General features: G+C 29.8%; 2 protein-coding genes across 6 annotated transcripts in view; one reads left to right on the top strand and one right to left on the bottom strand.

Annotated features, from left to right (window-relative positions):
• The first annotated feature begins 1,393 nt into the window (after positions 1 to 1,393).
• Positions 1,394 to 19,047, top strand: LOC105203625. Of its 4 annotated transcripts, none has more exons than XM_039456536.1 (28): positions 1,394 to 1,585; positions 3,366 to 3,875; positions 4,163 to 4,474; positions 4,661 to 4,832; positions 4,919 to 5,179; positions 5,474 to 6,670; positions 7,837 to 7,986; positions 8,157 to 8,333; positions 8,806 to 9,231; positions 9,957 to 10,048; positions 10,137 to 10,285; positions 10,482 to 10,592; positions 10,831 to 11,175; positions 11,425 to 11,636; positions 12,347 to 12,459; positions 12,560 to 12,701; positions 12,816 to 12,916; positions 13,212 to 13,387; positions 13,712 to 13,998; positions 14,328 to 14,535; positions 14,670 to 14,853; positions 14,924 to 15,136; positions 15,475 to 15,597; positions 16,078 to 16,242; positions 16,374 to 16,523; positions 16,974 to 17,205; positions 17,274 to 17,453; positions 17,761 to 19,047. In XM_039456536.1, exons 1-28 carry the CDS (start codon positions 1,517 to 1,519, stop codon positions 17,895 to 17,897), a joined length of 6,594 nt encoding a protein of 2,197 aa, XP_039312470.1. In that variant the 5' UTR covers positions 1,394 to 1,516; the 3' UTR covers positions 17,898 to 19,047. The 4 variants fall into 4 exon arrangements, with proteins under 4 accessions (XP_039312470.1, XP_039312475.1, XP_039312478.1 ...); XM_039456541.1 differs by having other exon boundaries at positions 16,081 to 16,242; XM_039456544.1 differs by having other exon boundaries at positions 8,157 to 8,234.
• LOC105203624 overlaps positions 18,158 to 23,759 on the bottom strand; it is a 336,761-nt gene continuing 331,159 nt past the window's right edge. For both annotated transcript variants that reach the window (XM_039456623.1, XM_026134163.2), the window contains exon 14: positions 18,158 to 23,648. In XM_039456623.1, the coding sequence (XP_039312557.1) occupies positions 23,627 to 23,648 (22 nt within the window). In that variant the 3' untranslated portion in view covers positions 18,158 to 23,626. The remainder of the gene's footprint in view (positions 23,649 to 23,759) is intronic.

The raw sequence follows: 23,759 nt of genomic DNA on the forward strand, positions 1-23,759 counted from the left end.
TAATAGGACAGCATCATTTTATTCTTGATTTAAGGATTTTGTCATTTAAGAATAAAATATTTTTTTCCTAACAACAATTATGATTGTCTATATATCAATATCATTTGATCATCATTTAATAATACCTAGAAGAGTATTGACATCCAGAAATCTTCTGTGGATGTATTATTATTTTATAGAATTTTGTGTATTATTATTTTTGCGCAGGGCGACAAGTCTTACGCGATATCTCCCCTTACGGAAATAAACTATTGTAACTATTAGTGAAGCTATTAATAAAACTATTGGATTATTCGTCATAATTTTTTCGCGGATTATTGGGACAGAATTATTAAAAGATTATTTGAACCCAATAGTCACTACGATTACGACTACACTATTATTTTCGTAATGGTGTAGTGTGATTATTGAAAATTAATAGTCACTTTATAATCGTGTAATATTAAACCCAAAATTATAAATAATACATATTATTATTATATATTTCCTTCGTCATACCAAAATCATTAATGATATATAGAATATTCAGTATTATCTTTTACTGTGGATAGTCGACTAATAATCATTTATATATTAACTATTAAAAGTAGTGTGCTGTAGTGATTATTGAAAATAATCTGATTAATGGAATTGATAATTATTTTATAAGAGAACTATTAGGGAATAATTATTGAAAACAATCTAATTTGAAATTAATAATCACTACGGTTAAAAACTATTAAGCAGTGATTATTGCAAATAACCTGATTATAAAATCAATAATTATTCCATAAAAGAACTATTGGGGAATGATTATTGCAAATAATCTCATTATGAAGTCAATAATCACTATTGTAAGCAAATAGTGATTATTGGTTTTCCAATAGTTTTCATTTCTGTAAGGGTCCCGTACGTTTTGGATACAGTTACCTCATTGACATGGGTCAGCCACAATTTTAAGTTCTCGCGCGCGAAAATTGTAAATCTTGATGCTGAGATCATCGATATGTATATTATAATTATATGTATCTCCCCTCCGTACGGGAATTCCAAAAGAATTCAATGAAACGTTTGCATGAAACAGCGACTTTATCCCTTCGTTATCCAGTGTTATTCAAGTTTTTTACACATTGCTTCTCTTATAAAGTTACCTCGTAATAATCATCAACGAGCAGAAGTTTGCTCGTGCACCGTCAATTGGCAAATAGTTCTGTTTGCAGTTGTTTGTCATGCTGACTCTGATGCTTGGCGGCGCCCTTTTTTCTAATTCCATGTGCGTGTGCATAAGTACACACTTCATGTACCGAGAACTCTCTCCTTCTCTCTCCGTTCCATTATCTTTTGTTGTGAGATGATCTTCGACCTCTCTGATAACCCTCCGATGTTTCATGAATCAGAACACTTGTTTCCTTGAGTATATCAATATCTGCTTCTGGTTAAAGAGGTGCCGATCGACATTTAAGCTCAGCCCCACGATTTTAGGAAGAGCCGAAGATCAGTATAGTACGATGCTCGGTGTATCGTGGAAGTATCGAAAATGACGCAGTGTTTTAGTTATTTCTTCGTCGCTCTCTGTCTCATTTACACAGCTGTGTTTTCTTCCGCGGTATGTGATGGAATTGTCTGCTTGCAAGTGACTTTTAGTGATACACGTAGTTATTTTAATTTAATTTTTTTTTGACACAAGAGAGATTGTAATTAAAATCATAATCTAAATGTGATGTAGATTGGAGTAAAAAGAATATGGCAAATTTGTCATCGTCAAAAGTATCGATGTTTTACTTTATCTAATATTTCGTACAAAAATACAAATTTACAATGCAACACTTTTAGGTCGGTATTTATAGTAGTAAATAATTTTTAATCTTTGATTAATTAATTACAGATTTATTCATAAATTTTTTACTTTTTTTTCCTTTCAATCAAAGATTGAAAATTATTTATGACTATGAATATTGGCCTTAGACTTCTCACTTTTTCCAAGATTGATAGAGCCAGGAAACTCATTTACTTTTAAATTAATAATTTAATAAAAACAAAAGTAAGATTTATTTTTCGACGTAATAACAATGTAATAATATACGGTATATAGAAACCAGAACAAAATGGATTAAAAAATATTTTATCTGCGTTGCTCAATCGGCTTAGATAACGACATAAGTCTGGAGCGTAATGTAAATTTACTACCAGATATGACAATCATACTGTGGAAATGTGTAATTTATTAAATGGAGACTGAAAATGTGTCACGATATATTTTTTTTCTCATACAAGTATACCAGAAAAAAAAATGTATAGATGGCACATTGTCAGTCTCCATTTAATAAAGTGTATATAATTAAACGTAATTTAGTCTCTATTTGATTATCATATCTGGTAGTGAATTCACATTACGTTTTAAATTTATGTCGTTATTTAACAGTAGATTGAACAGAACAGATAAAATATTTTTAATCTAATTTGTTCTTTTATTTATATATAAGATACATTATATTACATCGATTAAAAAACAAAGCTTACTTTTGTTTTTATTAAATTATTAATTTAAAAGTATTAAATAAGTTTTTTCGCTGTATCAATCTTGTAAATATAAATAAATATAAATACCATATAAATGTACCATATAAATAAATAGACAAATAAATTAATTGGTTACATTAATATTGTTGTTATAAAATATTGTAATGTATTTTAGTACATGCATGTACAATAAAGCGATGTACAATAATTTCGATTTAACTATGCTTTTAAATAACATTAATTTAAATATTTTTTATTAACAATATTAATAATCGTTTTATGTGCGCTTGATTTATTTATAATAAAAACAAATAGATTAATAACGAGCAAAAGAATTAATTGAAACAATAAAAAATGAAATTTTCCACATTTATTTCTATGTTTGCAATACAATACAAGTATCGTTTCGACTTATTTAGTTCTCTTCAATACAAAAATCAAAGATTTTTTATTAATTTTAATAGAACTTTCAAAAATTATGTTAAAATTTTTTTCTACTGTAAAGTATACACAATTAATTTAAAATAAATAATAAAATAAAATAAAATAAAATAACATAAATATCTCGTATATGTCGATATGAACAAAAATACGAAAATGAAGATTAATCTTTAAATTATATGTATCTGTAAATCACATGTAGAACAAAGCAAATATTTAAGAATTGTCAAATATACTTTGTATTCACTATTTGCATTCATTGTAATCCAATACAAAAAAATATTTATTAGTTCCAAGGTATAAATATTTTATTCATATTAATAAAACAGAATGATTTGACATAAATGTTGATATATTTTAATGTATTAATTTTAACAATAAAAGTTAGACTGCCGTTGACGTTTTGTTAATTTTTATTATCGTAGATCTATGATCCAAGATTAACAACTACAAAACCGCCAGAACGTCGTGAATCGGTGCTTCCCTGGCATTCAACTGAAAAAGAATCGAGTGTACAAACCACATTTTCTTCTCCAAAATGGTATCGATCGGACAACGTTACACCTAAGTCTAACACGAAGAATTGGAGTCCTTGGCGAAAGGCTCTGGGAAGTGAAATTGAACAAAGAACTCAAATTGACATTCCTGAGCAAGTTTCTGAACAATCTTCCGAAGAAATTCCAGAACAACAGCGCAATTTTGATAAGTCGGAACAACAAGAAAGTTTGAAATTTCCGTTTGAACATGGAGATTCGATTAGTTTTGATAAAAATTATGGACATGTTAAGAATGAATCAAAATATGGAAATCGCGATCGGCCGCAGAACGAGATTGACTTTGAGCATAAACATCCATCGAGAAATGACGAGACCAAAAAAACGCACATGGAATTTGAGAACGAAGATTTGTATGAAGGCGTAGCCACTGACAGCACGGTATATTTTTTTCTATTATATGAGGTGCTATCCAAAAATTTAGACGATTTACTTACAAAAAATTATTTACCTTAATTCCTAGTTTCTATCATCTCTTTTGAAGTAGACCTTTTATGCATGCCCAATAATACCTTTTCTATTTAGTTTTCAAAGAAAAAGGTTTAAAGAACAAAATAAGATTAAAAATTCTGAAAGTATTTAAAATTTATTTTAATTATGTCATTTTTATTTCATGACATTCGTTAGACATATTATAATGATATTGGTTTTGTCTTTTTTATGTATAGAAACCAAGAAAGGAGAATTTACTTTCACGAAAATCACAGCACAAAGTGGCTCGATATGATCCTCGAGTGGGTGTTCAGTGCCCCGACGGCAATTCCACAGGGCAATTTGTTTATCCTCCAGATTGTAAATTTTTCGTCAATTGTTGGAAGGGTCGTGCATTCGTTCAACCATGCGCTCCAGGCACTCATTTTAATCCTGATACTCTGGAATGCGATTTTCCACACAAAGTGAAATGTTACGAGGACGAATCCGCATATTTCAAAGAGCCAGATTTTGAATCCGCACTTAATCGAAAATCACAGAAATTGCAAGTGCGTTTTTTTTTTTATAATGCATCATTATTGACACAGTAATAATAAAATTGAATTATTGATCATAAATTAAAATTTATTTTAACTTTGATATTGTGATCTGATTTAAACAAGGCATTTATTCTTGGATATATTCTGTATATTGATATACTCCACTATTTTACCGATTTATTTGATATCTTACAGGAACCAAAATGTCCACCTTATTTAACCGGTTTATTACCACATCTTGGAGATTGCACGAAATTTCTACAATGCGCGAACGGTGCAACTTATATTATGAATTGCGGTCCTGGAACAGTTTTCAACTCCGCTATTGGTGTGTGCGATTGGCCGCGTAATGTACAGGGTTGCGAAGGTATCAATAAACAATTACTAAAAAAAAATAATTTGTTTTATCCCGTAATAAAATTTTTTTTTATTAAAATCTATTCTGCTGTATAGATGTTTTTAAATCTGATGAAGATGTATTACTTACACCTCCAAATGTAAATTCTGGATACGATAAGGCAAAATATATCGAAGTAAAAAAAATTACGTGTCCTGCGGATTTCACTGGATTACTACCGCATCCGGAGACGTGCAAAAAGTTTCTTCAATGTGCAAATGGTGCTACTTATGTGATGGATTGTGGTCCTGGAACAGCTTTCAATCCCCTTACGACGCTTTGTGATTGGCCACATAACGTACCCAGCTGTAAAGCAGGTATACTGATTGCAATAAATAATAAATTGCAGATTGTTAATTTTAACAATTTAGCGCATTGAGCAAAATAATTTGCTATTATAATTATCTCCAGAAACACTAATTGTAAGTGCAACACATTTAGATATATTGACAAGCCCTGTCTATTCTCTATATTATTTTAACAATCTATTGATATTAGACATTGAATCGAACAATAATTAATTAAACGATTTGATGGGATCTATTAATTAATACTTTCTAACATATATTTTAAAAGTATTGTAATTGTTGTATTTATAATTTGTATTACAGATAAACCTGATGATAAAATACATAGGACAGAGGGTAGTGGTTGGGCCCCATTTCCTGGAGTTCGAGGTGCTACATCGTGGTCAAATCCAAGTCGCTACAATGACACGTCCAACATCCGTGGTCATCTTTCTCGACCAGGATATAATACGAGTTCAATATTTAGACCAACTTGGAGACCAACAACATCTACAAACTTACCTTGGATACCAATACGGACAACCCCGAGATCATTTTATGATCGTCCTGAACACAATGTTAATTATCATGATGGTCATGGCCATGCAGATGGACAAAGCCGATATCAAGATTATGGACCATATCGTCCAGAATGGAAACCAAGTAATGAAAATTTGGGACCACCTTCTGACAGAAATTACGGATTTCAAGAGAAACTTCATCCAGACAGGCAATGGGTGGAAAGCCATAGAACTGATCAAAATCCACAGCGAGCTTATCCTTTCGACCGTCCAGAAGGATCACGGTCATACGAACACGGAAATTATGGTCATAATTATCATCTTCCCGGTTATCATTATCATCATCATCATCATCATTATCATAATTATGGACCTACGTCGAATCCACCAGTAAATCCTAGTTGGAATCCAAGTAATCCTACTGCTACTATTGGCGATCGAAAGTATGATCAAGGATACGATGGATATACACCAAACGCCGGTGATAGTCATTGGCATTCTAATCGCGACCATCATTATGATAATTCCGGTCATCATGATCATCGTTATCCTGAACACGCTGCATCAAGCGAAACAGATCAAAGGCAATTTCAACCAGATTTTTCTTCTGGAGAATACGATGGAGATAATAGTCATTTTCATCGTAAACATAACGAAACAAAATCTTTTGGCATTGACAGTGGTTTGCCAGTTAGTCAAAGGACCGATCATGATTTGCTCCCGAATAGACAAGACAGAATGAATCCAAGATTTTATCATCCCAATTTTAATCATACTTTTCCATCCACTAGAAATTTTTCATTAAATAGTGGCAATAAATTTCCTCAAAATTGGAATTATAGTGAATCGCGACAAGATAGATTATCTCCTCCTTGGGCAGGACAAGATAATATCGTTCGAAATCAGCCAAATGGATCTTTTGGTTTCAAGCCGAGTACGTGGTATGATCAACAAAATCCAGAAGTACAGAGGGAAATTCAGACACGTCCTTGGAACCAAGGTAAACAAAAATTATTATTAAATTTTCTATTTCAATAAAATATAAATTTATATAATTTTTTAATTAATAAAATTGTACAATAGACAAAGTGTGTCATGTAATTGAGACAAGTTTTAGCATTTGTTGAAGGTGAAAAGAAATGATACAAAGTTAAATGATATATACGATATCTATTTTTATTGATTAATATATATAATTAAACAAAACTTTACGAGATATTTTACATTTTATGTAAAAATATACTAAAATAAAATATAAAATATCTAGTAAAATATTTCTTTTTCCTAATACTTTTATATACACACACAAAATATTCAGAAGTGTCTATTTATGCAAAGAAATATATAATTTTAATAAAAAAGTGTAATTGCATTTACGAAAATAAAGTTAGTAGAAAAATAAACATTATTACATTATTTAAACGAGTTCTTTTATCTTTAATAGAACAGTGTCAGAACTTATTCAAATTGTTTAATACATTTTGTACAATTAAATTATGACAATTAATATTTTAGAATTATTACGACTGTTACACAAAAATATTTTATTTTGTTATATTTTTATTAGGTTAATTTTATTATCTTTATTATTAACATTTTTAGTAAAACTGAAAGTTGATTATAATTAGTACACAGTAAATTAATAATGCAATTTAGTATAATATGCTGTTGCAAAATTTACTGACAAATATTTGCACGTTGCATGAATTAACTTTGGGAAATGTATACACAAGTCTCATTATACCAGCATGATATCATTGAAACAATATGCAAATTGATAAAAGTGCTTCTTTATGATGCACGAAATATAATGATATGCATGGAAATTATGTTGTATGCAATGTATTTTGTGAACTAATATTAAAAAATTGAAAATGTGTATTATAAGATAAGTAAATAAATAAATTATATATTTAAATATAATATATATTTTATACATAAAGTATTTATAATATACTGTATTTTATACATGAAGCATTTATATATTATAATATAATTAATCTAATATTATATATAAGTAATAAATTTTAATTTAAAAGTATATAGATAATAAAAATATAAAATATATTTATAACTTGTGTGTTAAGTGTTAAAGAGAATATTTTTTTACAACTGAACTTATTATATAATTGGGTATGGATAAAGAAAGTTTAATGTTTCATGTAGGCATGGACACTCAAGACGATAAATTACGACGACAATTCGGAAATAATGTATATCAGCAAAGCACGGTTGATAGAGAGACGGATTCAAAAATGGCCGAGTGGGCAACAAAAACAAATGTTTTATTAAATTCAAGAAATCACGTAAACTTAGGTTCGTAAACTTAGGTTCTGATTTATAATAATCATTAAATTATTGTTATTTATTTGACAAATACATATCAAACGTTTTATATATATATATATATATATATATATATATATATATATATATATATATACGATGTAATATGCAAAATATTAACGTTTTGCAATTTGTCACAGACTCTAAAAATTCAACTCAATATCCAAGGACAAACTTTTATCCAAATGGAGTATATGTCAATGCAAATGGCATAAAAGGTCATTACATCACGAAAGAAATTGAGGATAATCGAAAAAGTTCGAAAATCCATCCATCGAATAGTACTCAAAAACCCAACTGGAATAACATCTTTAATAGTATCTTTATTATTATATTATTAATATTTTCTTTTGATTGCAACAATTTATACTATTTTTATAAGACTTAAATGTTAATTTACATTATTTGATGATTCTTTTTTTAATTTTACCATAATTAATTAATTTTGATTTATTACTGTTATATTAATATTTTTAATTTAACTTTCCAAATTTAGTATTTATGTATATTATAAAGTCTCTCTCTCTTTCTCTATTATTTAAACTTTGACTTTGATTTTTAAATTCAAAACTGGTACTTATTATGTATAATTAATATAGTGTATTGAAGGTTATTACGTACTATAGTAAATAAATTTAAATAGTTATTTATTAGAATTGTATAATTAATTTGTATTTTATTAATTTTTACAAGCCGTAAAATAATTTGGTTAGCACCAATAGCAATTATACACTTAAATTTTGCAATTTACATTCAAACTTTTAGTCAAAATTGTTTCTTCTTTAATAGGTACTGAACGTAACTATGTGCCATTTATGACGACGCTGATGTCAACGACAACAGAAAGAATTTTAAATAAACAACCCGATTTGTCAAGAGGAGCATGGGAGTTTGAAGATACTACGAGAGAAGAATTGTACAGTTCTAGTAACACGAACAATTTCAATTTACCTAGAGACTCAATTGAACGTGAAGATGAAGATTGGATCGGTAGCGAAACAAAAATAAGTAATGTAAATTTAAAACCACCAAGTATTACAGAACCTGAAATAAATGATTACGATGTGGATGTGTTGGACAAAAATGTTTGGAAGCCTAGGCTGGTTTTCGAAAATAAGACTAAAACGACGACAGCTCCATCAGTCATTATGAGAATTAGTCCGAAAAATATCGACCTCGAGCTTTTTAATATTGAAACAGCCCCGTTTCACGAAAGTAAGTCGATGATTTCATTTAATACAAATTTATGTGTTTTTTATGTGTAAAGTGTGCGCGCGTGAAAAATAAATTTTTGGTAAGTTTCTCTTCAATTGTTTTGTTGTATGCTTTCTTCACATTGTCGTATCGCTCGAAATATTAGGCAATGATAAAATAAACTTTATACTTTGGATTAAGCTTTCACAAGGGATCTAACAAAACATTGTTGTTTTTTGCCGCAAAGAATAATGTTTTCATATGAGATTTATATATTTAAAATTAAAGTCAATAGCAAGCCATCTCAAAATTTTTTTATTTACTGATAGCTATTTATTGTAGAATATTTTTCAAATATTTATAATACTTATTTTTACCCAATATTCTTATTTTATAAAATAATTATTTATACATATAATACAGTATTAAAAATTTAAACGTAACTATCTCATTTTTATTATTAAATTTTGTTTATATACTACTATTTATACATTATATTATTATATTATTACTTTTGTATATATATTAGTTATCCTATATTTATTTATAAGCTTGTTTACTTAATTATTGGTTTTATTCTTTTGCATGTGTTTCTGTTTTGTTGCTTTGCATGATTTTTATTAACTTTGTGGAAACATTAATATATAAAAACGTATTTATGTAAAAAATTTTTAATAAAGCTATATTTAATAAAACTATAGTTAAATAAAATTAATAAACACAAAATTTATTCAATTTTATTGTAGAAGAACCTACATTCCCAGTTTATTACGTGCAGCCAGTGCATCCAATAACTCATTCGAAGAAGTCCTCTCGGCCAACGCCTATATCTGGTCAGGTGAGAGTATTTATTCATCTAAAGATAAATTGAAAGAATTTAATATTTTAATTATAATAAAAAAAACATTTATTTAATCTATTAATAGGCTGTACGCTTGAGAGGCGGAACTGGACCTAATAATGGTTATGTTGAGGTGCAAGGTGCGTTGCCTGGTTGGGGCATTGTATGTGACTCTAGAAATAGTTGGACTTTAAAGGAAGCACATATTTTATGTAGACAACTTGGTTATATCAGGTATATAAAACAAAAAAATATATTACTTATTATATCTTAAAAATTGTGTTGGAATTATTTTTTAAAATTGTTATATATGTGCATTTGTAGATGTTTACAATTTCATTAATCAGAATATTATATGGTTATAAAGAAAATTAATGATACATTATAATATGATATTGTATGAACTATTTGTATATTTTGTTTATTGTAGAGGCGCAGAAATGGCTTGGCAAGGCAGAAATAATGACAATGGTGTACCAACTTGGATCGCTGCAAACACTATAACATGTTTCGGCAATGAAACCAGATTTCAATCGTGCAAGTAAGGCACAAATTATCAGAAATTTATAAATATTTTGTTTATTGAATAAAGATGCCAGACAATAATAATCTAGATTTTTCATACATGTAATAGAAGCAAAATATTTATAATTATTATTTTTGTCTTCTCATTTCTCAAGTTTATGATCATCTTTTTGCAATGTATTTTTACACAAAATAAATTGTAGTCGAAGTCGTTACGTTAAAATGTATCGTAATAATTATTTGTGATAATTTAGATTCACACATAGTCAAGAGTGCCGTGTGGATAGAGATGCGATTGGTGTACGATGTGCTCCCAATCGTATCGCGCATTGTCGCAAGGACGAAATATCTCATAATGGACAGTGCTATCACTTAGCTGATCCTGATAGCGGACTTAATCATGCTGAAGCATTGGAACACTGCAAACGAAGAAATGCACGACTCATCGATATCACTAGTCAGGAGGAAAATAATTTTATTTCGGAGTGGCTGTTGCAATCATACCCGGATGTTAACTCGATCATGACTTCTGGTTTTGGTTTCAGCAGTATGAGTCGCAACTTGTGGCTCTGGGCGGATTCTACTCATGCTAAATTCAAGTATGACTTTCAGAATATAGCCATAATTTCTCTGTTTAATTTGTTAAATTTTTTCTTATAATTAATTTTTATACTAAATCTTTGTATTTTTATAAAATAATAGAAATTACTGATATATCTTTCTTTTCTTTTTATTAAGCGTATTACAATTTTATTAAGTGAAAAATTTATTTATGTTTTGTTAGAGATAAATAAATTTAAAAAATCATTTTTTTATATCTGATTTTGTAAAATTAACTGTTTTATTAGATTTACAAAGTGGTGGCCTGGATGGATGAACGATACGGAACCACCGCGGGTTGGTTCTCGTCCTCTTTGTATCGTGATGAAACGACAATTTTCATGTCACGAACGACCCGACTCGATTTGTGACACAGATTATTTCTTTTGGGATACTGAAGACTGCGCAACTTCTGCAAAAGGACATTCATTTATTTGCAAAAGACCTTATGACGATATTGGTATGAAAAAGTTATTGAATAAATATAATATTAACAAAATATAATAAAAGATATGCATGTGATAACAGACTATAAGACATATAGTCTGTATCATTAATTTTTACAATATCGTAATTTGTTTTATTTTCTAATAACGTTCTTTGTTTAATTTCCTTAATCGAGTGTATTATAAAAAATAATATTTTTAGTAAATGTATTTAAATGAATTGAAAATTAGTAATCTATTTTAATTCGTTAAATACATTTTGGATTAAAGAATATTACATCATTTTGATCCTACGTCATAAATTAAAATGAATTGCGTGACCCGCAAAAGCATTTTTTGGATCGAAAGAATAGAAATCACTTCATTTCAATTTCGTTTCATGGATGAAACTGGATTACATTTTGAATTGAAAGAATAGAAATCCCGTAGTTTCAATCTTACTTCATGGATTAAAATCGATTTAAGGAATTTTTAAACTTTAATTGGATTAAAATAAATTTAAAGAAAAATCAAGAATTTGCATCCGGTAATGATCATATGAATTAATTTCTATCCATTTCAATCCATTTCCGTTTGTTGAAACTTATTATATTTTATTGAATTTTACTTAATTTCTAAAAATACAAAAATGACAAAGTAATATAATATTTTTTTAATATTACGATAAATACAGAATATATTTCGAATGCAGAAAAACAATTTGTAAATTTATTCGTTTGTCTAGGTTGCGTTTACGGGAAAGGAAATCAATACACTGGCAAAGCCAATGTAACAGTATCAGGAAATAAATGTCTTCCATGGGCTGATGAAAGAATCGCATATCAATTACGTGTAACTGTAAGTTTGTTTTTATATATGTATGTGCACATTTAAAGATATTCATTAAATCAAAGTATAACTTAATTTTTATTAATTTTTATTATTGTTATGTTGTTAGGTTATTGATAAAGAAATTCGCGACAAACTAGAAATGCATAACTATTGCAGAAATCCTAATCCAATGAAGGAATCGAGACCGTGGTGCTTTGTAGAAAATGGAAAACGTGAATATTGTGATATTCCTCCATGTGGAAATATTGGTATATATTTGACACTTATTAATTAAATCCTTTTAAATGAATTGTGAAGGAAGTGACTGCATTTGACAAAATAAAAATTGTACTAATACAAAAAATTAACTATTTTTTCTTTAGCTTCAAAACGATCTATGTTGACTGGCCAGTGCAAGCCTAAACATTTTGAATGTACGCCAGGAGAGTGCATCCCATCTCCATGGGTTTGCGATGGAGAAGAGGTGAGAGAGACATAGATATTCACATTATTCATGAAATATACATTCGTCACAAAGTTCGACAGTATGTAACAGATTCTTGTTTATAAAAACTGAAAAGCTAAAGATGTTTTATTATTAAATTTTTAATATGTTAAATATATTTAACAAAAGTACTTTTAATGAATATACTTATGTATAAGTTAAAATAATTGGCAAAAAATAATAGTATTAAAAAGTTTTAATTTTTTAAACTTTTAAAACTCTATTGTTTCCTTTACTCAAGTAAATTATTACAACGTAATGTGATGTTACTTAGGATTGTACAAATGGAGCTGACGAAAGAAAATGTATATTGGATCTGAATCTCTTTGAAAAATCTGCAAAACATAAACTTGAGGGTTACGATGTGGAGAAATGGTTGAACACACCTTTAAAAACATGCGCTTTGAGATGCAAAGAAGCTGATTTCACCTGCCGCTCATTTACCCATAAGTTTGTTTATAAATAAATGTTATTTATTAAATATTTATTTAATTACACATACATGGCTCGTGAAAAGCTATGTTAAGAGAAACAATCTTATTATTTATTCAACTAGTAAATACAAGCAACTAATATTTATAACAATATATAATAATAATAATAATCAAACCGCGATATATTTAGTATATTTTAATATATTTATAAGAGATATAATAATTTATATAAAGCGTAAGAGCAAAATAAAGTAAAATTACTTGGGATTTACAATGTTCACAGAGATTGATAATTTTCTTTGTATGATATACAATTATTTATAAAGATATCATATTTTAGGTCAAATGGCAACGTGTGTTTATTGAGTAATAGTAACATCGGCTTGACTGGTGCACTCAAATCTGACACAGAATTCGATTACTATGAGTTGAGAGAGAGAAGCGTAAACTGCGATGGCATGTACATTTGCAATAATCGCAAATGTATAAATCAAACGCAAGTTTGCGACGGCAAAAACGATTGCAATGATCGCAGCGATGAGAGTATCTGCACAGCTGAAAATTTTGATTATGGCATCCGTTTAGCTGGTGCAAATAATAGTTTCGAGGGTCGAATAGAAGTCAAGAGTAAGTAAATATAAGCAAAAATATTATATAAATATAAGTGTACAAGTAAGAATACTGTATAAAAAATATCATATAAAAAAGTGGACCAATTAGATAAAAATATATGTTTCAGAATAATATAACAAACTTTCTAACAATTTTATTCTTAACAATTTCTAATAGTAATATTAGTTTCAATGTTTCCTTTTTTTATTGTGTCACATGCATAAAAATTACTTTTACAAAATTTTTGTTCTATTTTTTTTCTGTAGGTAATTACGTGCAGAAATAAAATTGATACAAATAATGCTTTTTATAAAAAATTAATCAATATCCACATTGTCGAACAGTTCTAGGACATTGGGGACAGGTGTGCGACGACGGCTTTGGTATGATCAATGCTGACGTTATTTGCAAAGAGCTTGGTTTTGAACTTGGAGCTTTAGAAGTTAGACCAGGCGGATTTTATGGAAATCTCGATCCACCCACGAGATTTATGGTGGATCAATTAAAGTGTCGCGGAGACGAGACCACATTACGGGAATGCGATTTTAATGGGTAAAAATTAATTACATTTTATTTGTTATAATGTACTATTTATTATAATTGACATCAATCGCTATAATACACGTTGCTTAAAATAGTGCTTCTATTAAAACTGATAATTGAATTATTTATATTTTTATTATTAGATGGGGCGTTCATAACTGTCAACCGGAAGAGGCTGTTGGAATCGTGTGCAAGACTGCGGTCAACACTTGTCAGGAAGGTTACTGGAAATGCGACAATAGTCCAGCTTGTATACAGACTCCCTTTATTTGCGACGAGGTGGTCGATTGTCCAGATGGTTCCGATGAGAGTCCAGAACATTGCGATGTAAGAGAGTTGACAGAAAAGAGCAAAAACAAATTTGGATACCTTTGTGTATATACGACTTCCATTTCAGGCACCGTTTGAGTTGCGCTTGGTAAATGGCAGTAGTCCTATGCAAGGAAGGGTGGAAGTGCGTCATCATGGCGTGTGGGGTACCGTGTGCGACGATGACTTCACAAATGCTACGGCAATAGTTATTTGTCGATCCTTGGGATATGGTGGTATCGCGATAGCTAAGAAAAATGGTTTCTTTGGGCCTGGTCAAGGACCGATATGGCTCGATGAGGTGTTATTATGTTTATGATTTTATTTTTGATTTGTTGCTGAAAAAGCTGTAAAGATCTTTTAACTTATATCTAATACATTTCAGATTTTCTTTCTTTCAATTTTTAAATTTTTACTTATATTTTATTTAAATATTTTTTTAAGTATTAAAACATATCTTGAATGTCTTAATTATTTAGCTGTTTCTTATATAAATATTTAAGAATATCAAAGACAGTTAATTTAATATGAAAAAGATAATGACTGATTATTAGTAATAAATTTCAATAAAAATATATAACACTATACTATTGTTTTATTAACATTCTAAAATAATTTTCTTATCTTTTTGCAAAATAGGTTTTCTGCCATGGAAACGAATCTCAGTTATATCGATGCGAACATAATCATTGGGGTCAACATAATTGCGACCATAACGAGGATGCAGGCGTAATTTGTTCACCTGGAGATATTAATACCGAGGTAAATAAAATAAACCTTAATTCATAATTTCATAATTTAATTTCTCGAGTAAAAGTTATTTTAATTGTTAGATTCTGCATTTGAAATAAATAATAATACTAAGATTTCATATATTTGTGTAAAGAAGTAAATAGACACATGTATAAAATTTAGAGTTGGATAAATTAAAATAAAAAAGATGTTAAGTTAATAGTTTATAAAATTAATTCAGTTATGATAAAAGTTGTGTTAAGATTAAATTAAAGTTGAATTTAAAGTTGATTTTGAAATGCGTTATTTATATTAAATTAGAATGTCATAATTTTTTACAATTAAATTACTCTAAATTATAAAACAATTACAGTATGGCTCATCAAATAAATGTATTTGTAAATTAAGTTGATATAATATAACAGAAAAATACTAGTAACAACATTCAAAATAGAAATTTCTTAACATTTGTATAATTTGCTTGTTTATTTGATTTTCCTTTTTATTAAGCAGCCATACTGGATAAACGATGAGGAACATACAGAACGAAGCATTAACGAGCTACTTCCGACAAATTGTGGCCAGCGCGCCAAAGATTTCGATGACGACAGGGACTTGATATTTCAGAAAGTGATACATGGTTCCATTGCGCCAAGAGGCACCTATCCCTGGCAGGTAAATTACTTGTACAAGGAAAATTTAAACTTTTTCGCGATAGTCAATGAAGAACTGTAATCTAGTTATTTTTTATTTAACGTTAAAATAAATATTGCGTCAAATATGCATTGATGATAAATGATATTTAGGCCAGTATTCGAGTTCGAGGACACAGTCGATCGAATCACTGGTGCGGCGCTGTTATTATATCACCTGTACACGTGCTAACAGCGGCACATTGTCTAGAAGGTTACAACAAAGGTACTTATTTCGTGCGAGCGGGAGATTACAACACGGATGTAAGTAAATAGTTATCATTACGAAAGCGGAGAATGCATTTATAAGAGGTGTGAGAATCAAATATCATGAATTGAATCGAATTCGAATCAAATCTTTATCTGCTAATTTGAAGACATTCTATATTTTCAATGATAAATTGTAAATTTTTTTTTTTAAAAGGGAGAAAAAATTTATCTATACTGCTTAGAGGAAATGTCAATCATAAGCATAATGCTGTGTTAAGTCTTAGAGAATTTATAATAAATAACAGGCAAAGTGTACGCAGGTTTTATAAATTGACAAATACTTAAAAGGCAAGCGATTCGAAATCAAACCATTCTCTGTTAGATTCGAAAACAAATTCAAATTAAATCAACTGTAATTGATTTCGATTCGAATTCGAACAGTTCGCACACCTCTAACGATTATTTGCTAAACAAACGACACTTTATCATGTTTGATGTTACCAGATAAACGAGGGAACGGAAGTGGAAGCCAATATCGAGGATTATTACGTTCACGAGGAATTTCGTAAAGGCCATAGAATGAACAATGACATCGCTTTGGTTCTACTTAAAGGCCTCGGCATTCCGCTTGACAAAGATATCATGCCAATTTGCTTGCCGCCTGAGAATGCCGAATATCCACCAGGATTAAATTGCACGATCAGCGGATTCGGCAGCATTGAAACGGGGAAGACGAGTAAGTGAAATTCTGAAGAGATTATATTTTAAACTGAATCTCGTAGCATGCATCAGATTCTTTTGCAGCGCAATCGAAAGATTTACGATACGGCTGGGTACCTTTGTTGGACCAATCAATTTGTCGAGCTAGTTATGTTTATGGTGAAGGCGCCATAAGCGATGGAATGATGTGCGCTGGATATCTTGATGAAGGTATCGATACTTGCGATGGCGATTCTGGGGGACCTCTGGCATGCTATCATAATGGTAATGTTAAAATAATCAAATTAATCACAATGAAAAATTCTATAACAACGGAATTTTTTTGAAAACATAGAGTTAAAATTATAAAAATATATCTACAATTAATATACGTGTAAGTAATAGCAAAATTTAGAAAGTATTATAAATGTTTCATATTTAGGAAAAGTGCTACTATTTATAATTTTTTACTCAACAGAATTTAAGCTTGCAAACTCTATTTTAAAATAAGAAATATTATATTTTGAGTTAAATTAATATTTGCATAATGCTGTTAATATACTATTAAAACTCATATTATTTTTTATATTAGGAGCTTTTACTTTATACGGGATAACTAGTTGGGGTCAACAATGCGGCAATGCGAATAGACCTGGAGTTTACGTCCGTGTAGCGCATTATCGTCGTTGGATCGATCAAAAAATTAGGGAATCGTTAGCAGGTAGATAAAGTGTCGAAATTAAAATTTAAAGTTACACATAACCGTTTATGTTGCTCTTATTATTTTTCTCAAAACGCAAAACAACATTAGTTGTAAATGATAAATATTCTAGCGTCATTTGTAAATAAGATACCTTTTTTGTCATATCCATTTTTTCTATCCTTTTATTAATTCATCCTTACACGCATTTCGATGTAAATACTTGCAAAATAAAACGTAAGTACATCTGTCACAAAATATAGAAATAACAATAAAATAGTCAAAGTAATTCTGTTAATTTGCCGTTTATTTCATAAGACATCTTCATTTCTACAGTAATTGTAATTGCTGATTTTCTGTGGCTTTTACATGATTGAGCCTATTTTTTATGTACAATAGTCCCAATATATATATTTGATCCGATTCAATCCAAGGTGACAATTTAACTTGGCATTTATACAAATTAAATAGAAGATGTACATATACAATCGCGGAAAAAATGTGTTTCCAATGTAAACTTAAGCTGTGAATAACATTATATTGTTACGACTGATCTATCATCAGAGTAGCTGATCAAACGAAAACTATAATTGTTCGCTTATTAAATTACTTCTTGCAACAGTGATTTTCTTAAAAAGCACATAAACAGAAAACCGAAAAGGACATTGTAATCACAATACATAAAATATAAATTATACATTACGACAGAAAACAATATATCGATTCTAGATAAAGTTTGGAAAGATTTGTATACTTCAATACGAAGATTGTACCGAAAATTATGATTGCTAATTAAAAAAAAATCTAAGGATTTACAAGTCGGAAAGACGTATATTACAAATAATTCTACAAACATTTCTTTGTTTCTCTGCGAAATATACAGCTAGATTGATATTTTACCAAGGCAAATATTTCGGATATCATACAGCGATGGAAGTTTGTTTCAGTTTTTCGCTTTGAAATATATTTACCTTCGAGACTAACAACACCCATGCTAGAGGATTCGTATGTTCATTGCTACCGTTATTTTATAGCATCGATAATCATAATTTTCGGTGCAATCTTTGTAAAACTGTAACTTTTATCCTTTAGCGTATGTCATATCGATTTATATCATAGCGTACATCGATTTTCGACGTGTTTATAAACGTTCGCGAATAAAAGGAAGTTTTTAAATCACACTAGGTACATGATTGTTAATTTTTTTCTTGGCAAGACATTAGTAATCTTAAATAATAATCTTGTAAATAAGATTTGCCGCTCGACATTTACCATAATACCATTTTTCAGTGCGTATGCAAAAAAAGATAATTAGAAAATATTAGATACATCAGTTGTATTAACAAACAAGGAGTGAATTGTTCACAGAATTCTATAAGGGAAATATCCTATTTATGGTGCAATTACGATCTTATATCACTTAAGGGAATGTTGATCAAAAATATGCGCGCTTAGCATGGAAATTAATATTAAATCTAACTTGAATTCGCTTAATTTAGGCATAAAATGACCTGAATCTGTGTCGTTGGATAATACGTTAAAATAATGTATAAAAAAAAATAAAAATAAAAATAAAATAAAATTACAAAATGTAAAATGTAAAATTTATCAAAATATTTAAATAATATCTTCTTTAGAACATTATGCAGTAGAAATAAAGATTCGTGCAACGCATTCGTGTAACATGTGTTCTCTGATGGAGAGTTCGAAGTATCTCTTTAGATATTTACTCCAAAAATGGAGAAAAGAGTATTTTCATACATAATAATTCAAATAATAATAATTAAAAAAAAGATTGTGAAATATTGGTCCGTTCTTTTAATGACACAAATTCAGGTCAAACTAATCTAGTGACTAGATATTAAGCAAAAGTTATCGTCGTTTCTCTATAAATTGAGGATGAACGCACGTATATACTTCAAAGTCGTGTTAGGCAATTTCGGATTGATGATCTGCGATTATGATCGTTGATACCAATCATAAATCTCGACGTAAAGTGAATTCTTTTGCTTTTGCTGCGCTGACTCCTAAATTCGATTTACGGCCTATAGTTTAAATCTAAGTAACGTACAGATACGTATATAATTATATATACACACATGATCATTTTTTTTATGTACAGTATCGTTAACTACAGAATGTCATCAGTGTTGTCGGACAAGAGGAAAAAAGTAGTGATAAAAGAATACAGAAGATCGAAATAGTGAGAATAAATAGAGAAATTGAAAAATGTTTTGCTCGGTATCATTCTGTATGTTCGTAGTGACATTCTTACTTGCAAACATATTGCGTTGTTAAAAATCGTATAAAATAACACAATGGAAAATTTGTTGAGGATATGACGCTATCTAAGGAACGAGAATTTAACGGAAGTGATTTCGATTATATCAACAAAAGTCAAAGGGATAGAAATTGATGAACGCGAACTTCATGATGATCATACAACCGCAATATAATGCTATAAATATTGACAATGTAACACGCACGCCGCTTAAGATGGTACAATATATAATTAGTCTTACCATTAATAATTGATTTACGATAACGTGCATGTGTAATCGTCGATTCGATCGTTACACTTATGGAAAATTGCCGCGAGCTTGTGGCGCAACCAGATCTCGTTCGAATATCCGCGAATTATTAATAATTGAATAATATTGGACGAAGACGGTCAAATATTTATAAAATGGCAAGTAAACAGTGACGGATTACATCGGTCACTTGTAAATTTGTAAAAATGTTAAAAAAGACGTTGTTACAACGACGTTGTCACACAACAAGTTTTGACGCATCCTTATGCGTGCATTTCCTTTGTTACCTAAATCTATATATTATTATATTAATCTACATTATCTATAAAAAGTTTTAAAAACATTTCTTAATGAAAAACGTACGTTCAACTCTGCTTATAATAAGGACATTCAATCATAAAAATGACTCAACAAGTTTTCGATAAATACACATATAAAAGGTATGTAATAAAAACATTGATTGCGGAAAAGTATACAGATAATCGCACTTTATGAATAACGTGGCATGAATTAATGACTATTTTATTAATATATCGAGATGAGTATTCTTTACGATGATCTGATTTGCGCAGAGCTCGCATAATTTGTCGTTTCGATCAATAAACGATACTTTCTTTGTTACGCGATCTGTCTGTACACTTGGTATTAACGATAAGTGCATTTCGTATCTGCTCGTTATTTTCTACTTCATGCGCCGAGAGAAAAACGCCATAAAAATATGAATTTTGTAAAAAAACATACATTGCTTGAAATGTAAGAAAGAAGCTCAAAATTATCTTTAGTTCTCCGATAATGGGTATGAAAAATGCATAAAATAAAAATATCCTTGTCAACAAAAGAACACATCTATTTTTTATCAATATCGATTATTTTATTGATATGAGAATAAGTAAAATATGGAATTCTTGTTAAAGATTAAATAGAAACAAAATAAAAGGATAGAAGAGAACTCTTCTCAAAGAAGTCTTACCCTGCAGCAACATATTATCATTTCAAAGATACAATTGTAAAATATTATTACATAACAATGTAATATTGTATTTCTTTATTCAATCTGTACTTACATATCTCTTCCAATTAAATAACATCGTAATTTGGAAAATGTGCCAATTGGTATGCAATTTTTCTCTCAGGCTGTGAAGTCGTGACTCGATGAATGAAATTCGAAACGGTCCGTTTTGTTTCCCTTCTTCGATCCTATTATCGCAATTTCCCGGCATTTGTCGTCATGCCGTAGACAATGTTTACGTACCCAGGAGAAACAAACTCTTGGTCCCTATAACTGTTCGGAAACACATGTCTTCTTCTTTTTCGAATTTATCTGAGCAAACGTTTGACTGAACGTGAAAGAGAAATGAAAATTTTATTTGGCATATTAGAGCAGAACCGTAATCTCGATTGGCACGACGGCCAATAAATTATGAATTTATATAACTGTAAACATTAATGGGAGAAGTGTATAATTTCGCGACAAACAGCGACGCACGAGTTAGAAACACATCTTTGACAAGTAAATATTCCATAATTTTATCTCATATTATTTCATAATTTGCAAATTTTGCATTCAATATATTTTCGCTATGTTTGATCAAAGGCACGGCATACTACATTTATATTTATTAATTACGTTAATTGATGCCGAACCCAATTTGTCCTGGGAAAAGCCAATTTTGACAATAATTAAATTTTCGTGGCATTCAGATGTGCTTTTTGATCCGTGAGCATATTTCATTACTAAATTTATAACATCTTACAATTAGTCATTTATAAATTAAATCGAATTAATAAATACCCAGAGGGAAAATAAACGTACATTTCTGTAAGTCTGCATAATACATCACGTTATAATTCACAAGAATAATTTATGGCCACAATATGTTAAATGCTTTCAGTACGTCTCTCCGATTTTATTTGCAGCCCAATTTTACGAAAAAGCATACGATTGTTGCGACTAAATTTACTTTATATTACCAGTTTATATCGTGTGTGGCTCTATATATATTCGCGCAATGTTTCATTCGCAGATTATATACTCGCGTGCGTCACAAAAACGAAAAGCGTGATTATTATTTACGGAATTAATATATCAAACATATGAAACCCGAGTTCACAGTTGAGCCGTGTTCATTTAGCCGAAATTTTCGACTTTCTTTTTTTTATTTGTCCTTGCCTCGATTGACCGTCCTCGCGATTAATTCATCATCCTCTTAAGTACGTGCACGACGATCCTTACGATATATCTCTCGAATTTATCGCGCGTAGACTTATACTCTACAGGAACAACCCTATCTCTCACATCTAGGAGTTAGTGTATATCAAAAGGACTATGTACAAAAGGTTGAACGCGCCGATCGCGTCTCTTTCGAACGGATCCGAGGAATCTCCGGGTCACGCGTAGATTTGTCCGGAGATATAAAGAGAGTCGTAGTTCGGTTTCCGCTCGAGAGAAAAGGTATCGAACAAGTCGAAGGCTTAGGAACTATACTTACTACTACGCGACATTGTCGAGCGAATTTCATAGTCGTCCTCGAGGCGTCTTTAACTCCATGTTCACGCCACGTTGACTATGAAGACGTTTGGTCACTAAGATGCTCGAGACTTCGATATTTTCGACCCACGAATATTGATCAAAATCGATCTATACAATCTCATTTATTGACAATTAGCATTTTAATTATCATTTAAATGCTATCAATTGATTCGCACAGTCTTGTTGACTATGAATTTGAAATGAAATCATGGTTGCACTGTGCAGAAATAATGTTTCTTCATGGTAATTCGACAATTGAAAACGGTTGTAATAGCTTGACTATTAAAGTCAAAATTATGAACGTGTAATATTTTTAAATTAGTTTTCTCTCTCTTTCCCTTTTTTTCTTTTTCTTTTCTCTTTTCTAAATATAACACGTAATAAAAAAAAATGCAATAAAAAAGTTAATGCAATTGTTCTGATCGATTAGATAATACTCTTGATAATTCCAAATCGTCCTTGAGAGTTGTTTTTGGCGATGCATAAATTCGCAAGACAGAAGTACCTAATTTCACGTAAGTTGCCCCAATAATACTTTAGTTCACTATTGCTCTTTCACCCACTCTTCATTTTTCTTCTTATCATTCTTGCGCATAAACTAGCTACGATTACGAATATATTAATATTTATAAATGTATCTTCATGTATATTTATATCAATATCGTTCCCATTCAGCATATTTCGGCATAGCTCGTTTTCACTGGGCATTCATCTCAGACCTTTAACACATAATTGTGAAAATATCATTATTTTTCACTTATATAATATTGTACGTACACGCGAGTTTTTCAAAATTGCGAATAATATACATACTAGCTTAATTTCTGCTG

The sequence above is a fragment of the Solenopsis invicta genome, chromosome 1, assembly GCF_016802725.1.
Source record: "Solenopsis invicta isolate M01_SB chromosome 1, UNIL_Sinv_3.0, whole genome shotgun sequence".
NCBI lineage: Eukaryota > Metazoa > Arthropoda > Insecta > Hymenoptera > Formicidae > Solenopsis > Solenopsis invicta.

Coding starts and splice junctions, on each gene's coding strand:
- LOC105203625 (XM_039456536.1), top strand. CDS start 1,517: ATGACGCAGTGTTTTAGTTATTTCTTCGTCGCTCTCTGTCTCATTTAC. Junction 4,475..4,660: donor GAAAATCACAGAAATTGCAA/GTGCGTTTTTTT, acceptor GATATCTTACAG/GAACCAAAATGTCCACCTTA. Junction 10,593..10,830: donor ACCAGATTTCAATCGTGCAA/GTAAGGCACAAA, acceptor GTGATAATTTAG/ATTCACACATAGTCAAGAGT.